The 14,574-nt window shown below is 43.3% G+C and overlaps 1 protein-coding gene across 1 annotated transcript in view; it reads right to left on the bottom strand.

Annotated features, from left to right (window-relative positions):
* ADAMTS17 (ADAM metallopeptidase with thrombospondin type 1 motif 17) overlaps window positions 1–14,574 on the bottom strand; it is a 155,731-nt gene that overhangs the window by 126,014 nt on the left and 15,143 nt on the right. The window contains exons 4-5 of the mRNA XM_056500189.1: window positions 9,032–9,204; window positions 318–401 (exon numbers count right to left, since the gene is read on the bottom strand). Of these exons, the coding sequence (XP_056356164.1) occupies window positions 318–401; window positions 9,032–9,204 (257 nt within the window). The remainder of the gene's footprint in view (window positions 1–317; window positions 402–9,031; window positions 9,205–14,574) is intronic.

The following is a 14,574-nucleotide window of genomic DNA, read 5'->3' on the forward strand; positions in this document are numbered from 1 at the left end:
CATATATAAAAGAGAAATATCAGCCCCAGGCTTAACAGTCTTTAGACAAAGCATCAGACCTTTCTGTAACAGTTAACTCCAGACTGGTTTGCAGCTACAAGCAGACAGCTTTACCAGGAAGGATAAATAAAAAGATTCTGGTTCCTTTCACTCCCACAGCCCCTGTACTTCCCACCTTTTACACTGCCTGATGAAGTGGAACAGGCAACTCCTCACAGTTTGTGATCCTGAGGCCAAACAAGCCCCACATCCCCTCCCACCCTGTGGGACACCACAAAGCAATTCCAGGAGCAGGGAAGAAAGGGTTTGGAACTCACAGGGCGGTTGTGAAGCAGGACTAGTTTGGTCACTCGAATGTTGACTTTAATTCCCAGGCTTTGATGCTGGAACATGTTGTACACCTGTCAAAAAGCAAAGAAAACATCCAGAGCTTATTAGTAGAAATATCAAGACCTAATAATGGTTGAAGAAATTAATTGTGACTAAAGTTAGACATTTGTCCTTTTAAATATTGACACCAAAAACTCTCCCAAATGGATTGTGCTACTACACTTAATAAAACAAAGAATTTTTAGGAGTTACTGTGGAAAGGAGAAAAATATTCCAAAGGAACTCTAAAGATAAAGTCTCAGGAACATGGATATACATTGTGAAGCATCCAACTAACATGGATCTTCAACATTTAAATATCAGAGATATCTGAACGCAAGATGAAATAATGGTGTGTTTTAGACTTCAGGAAATAGAATGGAAAAGCAATTTCCCTCTGTTATTTTCATATCTTATATAAGAGAATAGTAATAAGGCAGCACATAATGACACAAGCCTCAGGAAATACAAAAATAGCACCGGAAACTACCTTACTACTTTCTCCAGATTTTGCATTCCAGCTCAGATACTTCACCTCATTTTATAGGTTAGAATATAAGATCTTAATTGATCACAGAATTTATTCCACCCGTTTCTCTGTGTACAAATGTTTTAACTAAACAGTATCAAAAAAGGTGAGGGAAGGGCTTATTTTAAAAAGGTGTGAAATGCCACATAAAAGGCTCTGAGTGAATATCGTATCTCCTACTTAGTAAAAAAAAACAAAATCAAGACCAGTGAAGAGAGACTCCTGACAAATGGGAGGCAGGTTTGGCCCCAGGTAAGCAATATTCCTTCCTCACAGCTCATTTGGCTATGAGCATCACCCAGGCTCAGTGACTTCCTACAGCAAACCTGAGACACGAGCACATCTTGCACATTATGTTTTCAACGCTTGGTATTTTTCCTATTTGTGCAAAGACTCAGGAATGTGCTCAGTGGAAGAGAGCTCTGAAGCTCTCCAGTGTTTGGGGCTGGATTTAAGCACACACGTAAATGTTTCCTACAATTTAGGCATAGATTGCAAGACAGAGCTACTCAGTGTTTGACCCAGTGACCTTCAGCTGAGCACAATGAGCCATTTATCTTCCCTGGGGCTGGTGTACAAGTGCACACAAGAGCTGGCACTATTTGCTTAGCCTGGAGATGTGTTGGTAGAGCTATTCAGGCCTCTCACTACAGACCTGCGGGGGATAAACTTGACCTTTGCAGAGAAGGGCGTTGACAGATGACCCCTGTGTAAGTGGAGACCTGGACATTCAGCTGGGAGGGTCAATGGGGCATCAGGCTCAGGGGGTCAACCCCTGCTGCACCACTGCAGAGGCTGACAAACACTTCCTGGGATGGATGGATGGATGGATGGATGGATGGATGGATGGATGGATGGATGGATGGATGTCATTGGTTTCCCAGCTCTGCACTAGTTCTGGCCATCCCATGAAGTTCCCACTCAAGCAATGAGAATAAATCCAGCAAACAGGTCCTTATCACTGAGCCTGGTGGGTGCTGGTGCTTGGCTTCCCATCAGAGCAGCCAAGCTGTCTCCAGACTCAGCACAGACATATCCAAACACCACCAACTTGCAAAGGCTGTTTTCCCTGGCAAAACTTGCCCACCAAGCACCAACTGCTGGAGAGTTCAGGATGTCATCTTGAAAGCTGCCAGCCCTTCCTCCTTTTTTCTTGTGCTCTCTGTCTTAAGGATTATTCTGACTGCACTTTCATTCCCATCCACCAGTGATCTCAGAAGAGCTCAAGCAGCAGCAATTGGGTACAAACAAAAAAAAAAAGTCGCTGGAAGTGCAAGAGGTTCCACTTTGTTTGTTTACTCAAGTTTTGTTTGCTTATTTTCTTAAATGAAGCCCAAAGGAGCCCCAGACTGACTAGTTTGTGTTGCCTAGAAGGAACATTAACCCTTCCCTCTGAGAGGAAGATCACCTGTTACAGGTAACACACACTTGACTTGAAGAAAATTTAATTTGCCAATTAAAATAATTTGTATACAGAGAAAAATATATATATTAAAACAACACCTTCCCCATACCTCATCTTACTCCTGCATTCCTAATTCCTTCTTCCTCACCCAGAGCCATGCAGGTGGATGGGGAATGGGGACTGTCCTCAGCCTGGAACAGCTCTCTCTGCTGCTCTCTCCTCACACTTTTTCCTTGCTGCAGAATGGATCTTCTCCATAAGCTGCAGTTCCCATCAGGAGAACCTGCTCCAGCACAGGCTCATCTCCTCAGATCACAGTGCTGGGAACAGCCACCTGCCCCACCATGGTCTCCCCACAGGCTGGAGGGCAACCTCTGCTCCAGCACCTGCAGCTCCTCATCCTCCTGCTCTGACCTGGGTGCTCACATGGATTTTTTTCCCCACTTTTTTCCACTATTCAGCTTTTTTCAGCTCTTCTGAAGACTTTTTCACAGAGGCACCCCAGCCCTCCTGACAGGCTCTGGAGGGCTGGGACCATCTGTGTCCAGCACAGGGCAGCTCTGGGTCTCAGCCCCACTGCCAGCTGCACCCACACACTGTCTTTTCAGAGGGAAACTTCTCTGAGATCATGGGCTTCAAGGCTAGAGGGAATCCCATGGAGAAGGCAGACACACTTTTAAAAGACTTGATGATAAAAAAAAAAGTTTGAGCCTAATACAGCTCAGGTTGTTCCCAGCTGGAGTTAAACCAGGCCGTGGCAGGTAGTGCCCAAAGGAAGCATCATCACAGAATCCAGCTGAATTTAAAATAAAAGAATTCAAATACACAGGTCTTTCCTGCTAAGAATGGAATTCCATCATGGCAGCAACAACCTTCTGCCTTTCTCACCCAGCCAACAAGAAAACCAAACCCCAGAGACTTGGTGTGTCCAAGCTGTTCCACACCACATCACAGTGTCCACCAGCAGCACGTGCCAAGTGATGTGGCTGGGATAACTGGCACCAGGGGATGAGGAATGGGATTTCCCACTGCAGATGTTCTCAAGATTCCCTGCTGCACAGACAGAGAGACTGACTCACAGACACCTCCCTGCCCACTCCCAAAAACATGGGCCACCCTTCCCCAAGCCTGCAATTGCATCACACCCTTCAGGCTGCTGTGACTACTTCCAACAGGGAAAAAGTAAAAGTATCTGGGTGGTTTAGAACCTTTTAATAAAATAAGGCAGCTGGGAACAGAAGTGTCAGCTGCATGAGACTCTGCCATGGAACCAAATGCAAAGGTTACTTGTTTAGGACATCACCACAAGTGGCAGAAAGCAGCTGGGATGGAAAAGAAATTGAGGTTCTGGACCACTGGGATGAAAAAGAAGAGATGGGAAATGTAGTCAATGTGACTGAAGTGTTGTGTGCCCTGCTGCAGGCAAACTTCTACACTTCTATATTGACTTCTCTGTGAAGAGTCATCAAAAGTAGAGTGAGCTCTGGAGACAGGAGATATGGTAAAGAGCCATACAAAACAGAGAGAAAAAATGTAAGGGGAAGTGCAGTAGAACAGCAGTATGAATAAAGCCTGTCTCTGGCATCTCCCCCTTCATCTGCATTTTTCTGACACAGCTTTACTGTACAGAATGCCCTAAAGAAAACAGGAAAGCTTGAAGGCTGGACCATCCTCCTCTGTTTGCATTCCTCTTGCCTTTCTTTCTCCTCACAGCTCTGACATGGAAGGGGCAGAAGAAATGCAGTTTTGGCATAAGCTGTGCAGGCCTGCCCCAGCACGCACAAAGCAAACACAGACATAAGGAATTGGGCTGAAGAGAGGAACTAAACTACATCATTTTAATTTTTTTTTTAATTCTCAAGAGCTTCCTCTGCAGGTGGACGGTGGGAGAGAGACGTGTGTGTTTCAGATGTTTTGGAGTTCAGAACAGCAACCCTGAGGGTAAATTGACTTTCCCCCCCCCCTTTCTTCTTCTCTAAGGAGCCTTCCCATTGCCTTGGCTGCTGGATGGAGTTTGGACAGCAGAAGCCTTAGTCAGGTTACTGAGGTTGTCTTTCTCTTGTTTTGAAAAGTGCTATAGGATTTCTAACACCCACCTAAAGCCAAGCTTTCAAATTACTCCTTTAAACATTATGAAAAAGAACATATTCATAGCTCTTTATGAGATACAGTTGACATAACTCCTTCTTCTGGGGCTGCTGGAGCGAAAAGAGAAATCTGTAGACAGTGATGAAACACTCAGATCCTTTTCCCTTATGTCCCTGTTCCCATCATGAAAATTCCAGACCAGGGTAAGGGAGTTGATTATCAGTGGCAGCTCTGGAGCCTCTATGTGCCAGCCCCCAAGAGCACAGACATATAAATCCATCAATACAAGCATGATAAAAATGATTTTATCTGCTTTTTTAACATTAAAAAAACCCTCACAGGGGAAATCCAAAATGAAAAACAATCTGTGGAGCGTAAAATCAGGTTTCAGAGAGTAAAACAGTATCATTCCTAAAGAACAACATAAGAATTTTCCCTCTTAATTACATCCAAAAGATCACTAACTTCAAGTTCCTGCTTGCTGCTGCAAAGAGCTTCCACAGTAATCGCATGGCTTAGCAACAGCTGCAGGAGAACTGACACACACTGCAGAAATTCTCCCTCCACACTGCACTCTTGGAGAAAAAGGCAAGCTCCAAACCAAGCCACAGTTGTAATTCATTGCAAAACCCAAGAAAATACACTTAGGGGACAAAAAAAAAAAAAAAAAAAAAAAAAAACAAAACCCGAAACCAACCCAACTGATTTTTTTTTAGAAAAGCAGCTGTTAAATGACTATGTTGTGGTCTTGGAAATTCAGAAATTCAGACGTCTCTGTCTCTAAATGCTCAGAGGGTCAGTCTGGGTGGGACTTGGTTTGCAAAGTCAGCTCTGCACTCTGCAAGGAGCCAACATCCACATCTCACTGCACAGGGCCTGGCTGAAAACAGTCACTCTTCATCCTCAGCAACAACAGCCATGGACAGGACTTTCCAAAGGGTCTCATCCTCATCTGTCACCATTTACACCAGTTATCTCTAGAACCATTTGAATCAATCCTCTCCAGAAGGCTGAAAACCTAAACCATGAAAACCAGACATAGCAGAGACCAGTGCAGTTCCTGGAATCTCCTTTTTCCTTTACTGGTCACTTCTTTCAGAAGAAAAGCAAGCACAAGAGCAAACAAAAGCATAAAACTCCTGCAAGAACAGAACATCCATCCTAAGAGCTCCACATGGATGAAATGCATTGAGAAATTAGCTGCAGACTAACAGAATGGGTGAGCAAAATAAGCACGTTTTTAAGCCTGATTTACCACAAAGGCACTTAGGTTTGGAATTCAGAGGAAGTTCTAAACACTGGTGACTGCAGAAGAAGGACATGAACAGGAGATGTTCTCAAGCCAAAGGTGAGACAAGAACTGGAATGCAAACACTGCAACAAAGCTAAATAAAAAGGGAGTTTAACTTTATTGAGCTTTTAACTTAGAAAAAGAGATCAGCATTTATATTTCAGTAGGTTTTGCAATTCCACAGCTCTGCTGGTATTTCTCCCTGTCCATATTCTTCCATTCCTCATATCCACAGTCTTACTGCCTTGCTAAGGCTGCAGCTGTGCATGCTGGCATTTGACAACAACTTTATCACCTGTTTGGAAGATCATGCTGAATCGAACACCTTGCCAGAAAACAAGAAAAGATTTCTTTTTAGCAGTGGTGATTTAAAAGAAGCCAACTCAAATCCCTGGAGCCATGCTTGTTCCTTTTCATACATTACAGAGTACCTAAGAGGGAAATTCTTCCATGACCTTGGAAAATCTGTCTTATAATTTCAAGTATTAGTTTAGTAAATGGACAAACCTGCACTTCCACAGTGACATTAATAAAAAAAATGTACTTTTAGTGTGACTCTATTCTCAGGGGGATGTGTCAGGGGGATGGAACTACAGAATAACATTAAAAACACAGCATTTGCTACATGCAGTGCTACCTGTTATTTCTGGGTTCCAAAATGGGTTTGCTGTGCTTTTTAGCTGTTATTCTAGAAGAGGGTGGTGAGGTTTTTTCCTCTAAGATTCTCATTTACCAAGGGAGCAATAAACCCGTATTTTGTAATGCTGACTTTTTTTCCCCTTCAGAAATTCTTGTAACATAAATAGATATTAAATACTTTAAGGCAGATCACTTTATTTAAAATGTCTATAAATATAAAATGCATTAATAAGACCTCTTAATGCTTGTTTTGTGGTTTGACAGTAAACGTAATGGCTTACATAGAGGAGTTAAGTTAATATACCCCTGACCAGTAATGTTCTATTTGCTCAAATGCAAGCATCCAAGCCAAAATTAACATTCTGGTTTCTTTTAGAGGCAGCCTGCCATCCTGCAGTATAGCTGAATAAGCACTGCCTAATATCATGGGGCAAATCCTATCCCCCAGCTAGCAGTCACCCAAGGCTGACAGGGAGGCAAGAAACAAAGATCCCAAGCAGTCAAGAGCTTGGCTAAGGCCTCCCCAAACCACATGATTATCTCTCTGGAACACATTTTTCTGAGTTAGCCTTCAGCTTATTTTCCTAGGATGATGGTCAGCTTTCATTACACAAATATAACATTGAAATCCCCTTTGATTTCCCTGAATTTCACCTGGTTTCACCATCACAGAATAAAGGATTTATGCAATGATGCCATCTATGTGTTTGCCTGTTATTATTCCTCACTATCTTTTGGTCTTGCCAGTCAACCTCCAGCAGTTTCCTTCAGAGACCTGAAAAATGTTCCTAAGACTGTGGGAATGTAGGTGGCCAAGGGAGAGACTCTCTCATTGCCCCTCTGAAGGCTGAGAAGCTGAAACATGAATTTAAATCCTATCAGACATCAGAAAAAACTCACACCAGTGAGCCCCCAGGAGCAATGATTTAACAGTGGGAAGCATTTCAGCTGGACCTTGCACCTGAGGAGATGTGACATGAGTGTGCTCCTCATCCAAGAGTCCTCTTCCATGTGCTCTCTCTAGTGTCTAATAAAGGGGTGAGCTCACACTACAGCATCAGAACTGAGCTTAAAAGCCCATCAGCCTAATCCATTGGAAACCAACCTTCAATATTTGTTAAATAAATGGGTTTAGAGAGCCCAGCCTATCTATGAGCACCTCCCCACACAGATTTATTCACACCTGGCAAGGTAATGTTGCTGAGATGTTCTGTAGTACCTCAGCCTGGACAGGCAACAGGATTCAAAGACCCACAGCCATCTTTTGTTTAAGACTTAGTCCATCAGTGTGTTCACCCCTAACAACCTCCACAGGCTGAAAAAGCTGCACAACGCAGAGATCCCCAATGGCCACAAGGAAATCACTGACCTATTGGCATGAGGATCATCAAAAGTAAGTGCAGAGCCACAGTGGAGCCCCACCAAGTGACAACTGTCAGAGCACACTGGGAGGCAAAATAAAAGGTAGAGGAAGGGACACATGGAAGCAGCTCATTAATGGAAAAGACCAATCAAACTCCCTACTCAATCAGCCTCCTGGAGGGCTTCCCCACACCAGTGCTTGATGAAGAACACAAGATTTCTTAAAAGCTGTTGTTCCATAGCTGGATTATGCTGGGCTTCCATCTCTTCATCACTGGGAAGCATGACCAGGCAATTACTGTTCAGGACTGTTATTTTTTCCCAAGCCAATTTGCTGCTCATAAACACCAACAGAGGCACAGTGAGGAGAATGAGCTGTTCCTGGATATTACAATAGCATGGGCAAAGGAATATGAGCTTCCTCCAAGACTTTCTTGTGCAAATGCCTCTGCAAGGACCCCTGCAGCCTCTAGGCAGAGTTTTCCTTGTCTACATCCAATTTAGCCATTACATCCTTATTGGCACTGCCAACAACTGAGTGAGCATTCCCTGTGGGAGGCTTTGTGTTCCCTTATCAGCTGAGACAGAAGGCCCCACTGCAGGGACAGCTCACAAATTAACATCCACTCTTCCCATGAGCCTGCAATTTCAAAAGGTTCCCCTCACTCCCAAAAGATATTCTTAGGATTTCTAGAATGATTTTCAAGCCCAACTCCATCAACTGCTCATAGGTATGATCAGCCCTACTTCATGCAGCCCTAGAGGCCCTGGGGTGAAAAGAGTGGGATCAGCCAGCAGTTTGGTGATAAGTTTGCCACATTTTCTACATCAAGGGAAGAGCCATTTTCATTGTATAAAAATCAGAGATAAAAATAATTTTGGACTTAAAGCCAGGTGTTCTGCTGGAAATCAGTATGACTGCTGGTTTTAACTGCCTGTAACAATGACCTATATCTCTTGGGAAACAGAATCATAGAAATGATTCCTATGTGCCATAGGAATCTTTAGGAACCCAAGAAACACATCAGACAAGACCTTTGTGGATTACCCTCCTCCAAGGTAAACCACAGCAGATCCAAAAGCCTGGTAGAAAACACAACTCCTAAACAACTAATTCCTAAGTGCAAACTTGCATTTTCAGTTTTTTAAAAATGGGTTTTTATTGTGGCAAGTACCAAGAATAACACAAATGGAGAAGAGGCACATAACTCAGTAAAACTAAAATTCCTTTTCTTATACCTGAAGGTCATAACAGCCCTTGATTTCTGCCGGCAAGTCAGCTTTATCCTACCCTGGATATGTCCTGCTTACTCTTGCTTCCCCTTTTGAGAGTAAAGTACCTACTTACCATATTCATAACTGTGAGGATGAACCTCTGGGCAGCCTCTGCTCCGTGGTACTGCACCATGTCAGCATCTGCCACCACCAGGGTCTCCACCGTGTACTCGCTGGTGAGGCGGATCGCGTTCCTCCTCTCCCGCCAGTCACTCGTGGACTTCACCTTCTTCTGTCTCTTCTTTTCTGAAAAGTCAAAAGGCCTTTTAAGGCTGGCAGATCATAACAAAACACTCCCACCCTTTTCAATAAACATCCTCCTGTGTATCCAGGCTGTAACAGCCTTTAAATGAAAGTGTTCTTGTCTGGTTAAAGAAGTCACCAAGAGGTTCCACTGCAGGGACCAGCAGATGATGGGAAAAGAGGGAAGAGGGTGGGAAAAAACATAAGTTCAAGAAAAGGAAAAAATTAACTAATTCAAATCAAAATGTCACTTCCTCCCAACTAAAGGACCGATGTATTAATAATTTGCCTTCTTCTAAGGTTAAAGGTGAACTGTGTTCACAGGCAGATGTAAAAAGCAGCTGAGACATGACTAAAGGAGAAATTAAGTTCAGATATGAATTCAAACCTGCTCACTTCACTGCATCCACAAAATTGTGTTCATGCTTTCAATTGTAAAAATAAAGAAGCAAATGAAGAAATTAAAAGAAATTTATTCTTGCAATAACAAACAGATTCAGCCTGTGATATACTATGGATAGAATACTGACACTGCTATTACTATTGATTTTTTCCTGTGAAAAAGACAAAAAGTCTTGAAACAGCACAAACACAACATTCAGTGCAAAACTGACATGGGACAAGCCCTAATGGATGATCAGACAAATCCTTCTTATGTCACACAACACATGCTGCTCATTCCCCAGAGCAGAGAATCACTTTTTAATTTTCTCTAGATTTAACCTGAGACCCTCTCTGAGCAAAGCAGCAGCCAGAGCTGAGCTGGTGCTCACTGATCCTGATTTTCCACAGCCTGTTCACCAGCCCCCTGACATAATTCAGCCTGAATTTCTCTTCTTTCCCAGATCATCAGTTTTCCCTGACTGACCCTCCTGCATTGAGGGTGACAAACTCCATAAGCTGCAAGCCCCCAAAGCCCACCTGAAATGGACTCCCTGCCTCCACCCATTCATGCATTTTCTGCCTTGTCAATGTGCACATTTCCACACGTCCATCCCATCTCCTCATTCCCAGTTTTCTTGCAGTCATCCAGTACAACTCTGCATGTGCCTTTCTGCCCAAGGCATCAACTGTCAACACTTGGTACATATTTTAAACTGAGAAAACAACTATGAAATTTGATTTCATTTTTTTCAAGAGAGTTTGGAAATATCCCCCTGGGTTGAAAGAGACAGACAGGAGTCTAGGGACAAGAAAAAAAAAGAAAATGTGGGGTGATCATAAATTATGAATCTACATGCCAGCAGCAAAGATGAAAATAACAAAGTTTCAAGGCCTGTTTTCAAATGGGCTGCAGGACAGCTACAAAAAAAGTGCACAATCATAGTAAAGCCGTCCCAGAACAGAGGATCTCTATAATAAAAATAAAATAAAATTTAAAAGATTGACTATACAAGAAAGGAGAGCTGAATGCACCTTTGATTTGCCAACTATGAGATGGAGATGACTCCAGACTCCTGTGGAACAGCTCACATATTTGTGTGTTATTTTGTTCCTTTAATTCCATTCATTTCCCATCCCTCCCTCTGTACAGCAGCACAGCTACAGGTTCACAACACTATAATTTAAATACCAAGGAGAAATCAAAGAAAAAAGAAAAGCAGGTGAATTATTTCAGTAAAAACTTTGACACTTTGGATCTTACTGCTATCAATCAGAACCTTCCTGAAAACAGCAGCATTTCCCCATCAATTCTTATTTTGGCAATCCCCTAATAAATGTTTCCAGGTGGTATAAACCTCTTACCTGTAGAGAAGTTGCTCTTATGGGGGGCTAGGTTCAACTAAGTCTCAACCTGGCATTGAATGAGCTGTGTATAAAAGTTTAAGTGGAAGGAAACAATTGGAGTTCTCTGGGTTTTCACTTAAAAAAATCTTTTTTTGTGGAAAAGAAGACATTTGTGTCATAAGAGGAACCCGCTCTGCTGGACTAGAGCTTGCACTCTGGGGAGAAGAGGTCATGCCCTGGTCATTTGCCAGTGTGGTCCCTCCTCCAGAGGCAGATGAAGGAATTGGCACCTCTTTGCAGCTGAACAAAACTCTGCAAGGTGTGACTTTTGGAGAGCAGCAGCCTAAAGGGACTCTTGGCAAAGGGCTGGGCAGTCTTGGTTCACACACAGCCTCTGGCCCCCTCTCCTCCTGTGGACTGGCTGCTTTCCACCGAGGGCTTGGGATTAGAGGATGTGTGTGGAAAAGCAGCACCCCACAGAGTGCCTGGAAACACAGCCAGAGTGACCTGACAGGGAGAATCCAGGCTCTTGCTCTTTTCCTCACCTTCACACTGTCCAAGTGTAAATTTACCTGCACTTAAAATGGGCAACAGGACTCAAGGGAGCCCACAAAGAGCTTAGGAGGTCACAGCTGAACCCTCCAGAAGAGGCACAGCAACACCAGCTACTTAAAAAAGGAGAAGTTTTTTAAGTTTGCAGCTCTTCCTAGGATAAATTATTTTATCCTTTCTGTCCACTTTCACAGTGGTCTCTCTTTGCATCCTCCTTCCTACCACAAATGCAAATAATTTTCCAGAATAATCGAGCACATAGAGAAAGCAATGCATTTGCACAGATGGACCATAACAGAGAGAAAGGAAATGCCCATGTCCTGTATCACAGATGCTTGATGAAGAGAAAGATCCAAAACCAACAGGAAAAATCCTCATTAAGAGCATTTGCAGGTCATACCTGAAATTGAGACAGTTTTATGGAGGTATCAAAAAAATAAAAATGCCCCATCTCTAGAGCCTCACTTCAGAAACAAGCCAGCACAGAGAAGTCTCATTCCTGCCCTGTAAGATTTATGGACCGTGGGCAGAGAATCCCTCCATGAGTACATGAAACCCCAAACTAAAATAAACATCAGCCATTAAAACAAGGATTAAATGCTTGGTGGATTCTTTATTTGAACAAACTGATGTTACAAATTTTCTGATGCAGATGTTAAGTGTTAGTGTGAAGGCACAAGAGGCAATAAACCATGGGCAGGAGCTGTCAGAGGAGTTTACATTGCAGGGAGCACACTGCACATGATTTTAGGAGTCAGGTGCTCCCTGCTTAAGAGGTCAGAAAATTTCATATGAAATATGAGCTGAAACAGTCAATCTACAACAGAGCACATACATGCTGCAGGTGACTGGGCACAGGGGACATTACTCTTTGGCCAGTCACTCTGACAGTGTGTTATAGAGTCTATTGGGCAAAAAAAATCCACAAAATTCAGGACTGTGAGGAGAAGGGAGAAGGGTGAAACACCCTCAGATCCTCAGCAAGAAATGGCTGTGACACTGCACAAGTCCATTAGGTGACTTTCATTTCCCCTTCCCTGGCTCATCACCTTCAAAGCCACATGCTCAGACCACATCCTGCAGCCTTTGCAGTCTCCCCCAGAATGGGAAGAACCAGAGTCCCCACTGTGATCAGAAGCACAACAAGGCTCTTCTGAGACCTCTGTAGAAAACTCCTGACATTCAGTGCTTTTTATGGCAACTCAACAGATGTGCAATTCCAGAGCAACCGCCCCAAATGACCTTTTCCTATTACACACCAAAAGCACTGTCTAGCACTGTCTGGCTTTTGGCAGATTCTTGCTGTAAGTGCAGAGTCCTTTCCTGTTCCTCCTACCTCCATTCCAACTGTATTTCCCAGACTCATCTAAAAGCAACCTCTTCTCCTACAGCCTTCCACTATTTTTTCCTGCCTAATCTTTCCCTTTGTAATTTTAGCTACCTCATTCTTGTTAAACCCACTGACAGTTTCTGGATGCTGTTCAACAAAAGCCACAAATATAAGTTAAAGTACAGAATCCTTTCTGCAAGGCCAGATTTCTCCTTAGAAGCTCTTTTCTATTGCTGCCTGAAAAACCCTCTCCAGCTCTTCCTCAGGAGCCCTTTGCTCCCTTCCCTCCTCCCATGACCCCTTCAACACCTTACCCTCAATGGAGGGCAAGCTCTGTTTTACCATGTCCTGTTATTTCAGCAGCATAAAAAGGAAGAGAAGGTATCCAAGTGGGGCAAACAGCTAAAACTAATTCTCCCTAAGCCCCAGGAGTTTCCAGAGAACCTGTGACTGGTACTCATATTAGGCAGATTCTATTAGCTTCACCTAAAAGTAAAAATCATCACCTCTCCAAAGGAAAACGGAAAGAAAAGGGAGATCCTGCACACAAACCAAGCCTAGAAATTAAAGAAAGGAAGTCCTTGAGGTGTATTCTAACTACTCAACGTAAAACCCTCTGTCACTGCTGAATTATCAGAGGGACAGGATGCCACAAAATGTCCCTGGTACCAGCAGCAGGATAAAAGCACCTCCCAAAAGGTGCTTAACCCCAGACATGGAGACATGGAGCCCCTTGGCCTCTGCCAGGATGCAGCACAAGAATTATCTCTGTGCCTTGCTCTGTTATATTTCCATCAAAACCTTGGAATTTCAGATTTACCACAGCCAGCTGATGCCAGTGGGTTGCCTGAAGTTCAGGAATTACAAATGGTTGCTCAAAGAACAGCTGATTACAGACTAGGAGCTGTCCTCTCATTTTTAATGCCCTGTCCTAAAAAACTCCATCTCCAATTTCTCTGACTGCAATGGCAGACAAAATCAGGCATCAACTGCTAGGAAAAATTATTGCAGAGCAGAATGATCCATTATTCCCTAATTCACCTTCCAAAAATGGTTTTGTTTTGCTTTGGGGTTTTTTTGTTTATTTTTTTTCTCCCAAACAGCCACTTTCATACCAAATCACAAGTTCATGACTATTTCTCTGGCACAGCAGCAAACAAGAACTTGAGACAGAAGTCATGAACTCTGAGCTGCATCTCAAAACACCACTGAGATTTTACTGCAAGGATTGTTATCCAAGTTAGTCTGTGGCTTGGACACATCAGTTAAACCTTATTCTTCTACAAAACAAACTCAGGCATCAACACAACTCATCAGGACTTTCCTCTAATGGCAGGTCTGGGAGACAGGACAGGATAAGCACTGTAATCTCTGCTCAATGGTTCAGTTTGTCACCAGGATTCAAAGATTCCCATCTCCTGGATTATTACACCCATCTCCTATGGAAAGGACACTTTCCTGGTGGCACAAACAAGGACTCATGGCAGATAAATAAAACAATTTAGTGGTACAGGAGCAGACAGTGAGCATGGACAGTGATAACATTGAGGAAGTTAAGACACCTGAAAGAAGAACAATCTACCTTAGTCCAGGAACCACCTCTCTGCTTTTCTAGCCAGCATGACATTGGAATATCCATTAATGTTCCAAGACAAGGACAGTGGGGACACTGAGCTCATCACCACCTGCCAGGCTGGATTTCACTGGGTTCCAATGGAAACCAGCATTCAGCTTTATCAGGAACCAAGCAAAGCAGCAGCACA

This window comes from Oenanthe melanoleuca, chromosome 10 (assembly GCF_029582105.1).
Source record: "Oenanthe melanoleuca isolate GR-GAL-2019-014 chromosome 10, OMel1.0, whole genome shotgun sequence".
NCBI lineage: Eukaryota > Metazoa > Chordata > Aves > Passeriformes > Muscicapidae > Oenanthe > Oenanthe melanoleuca.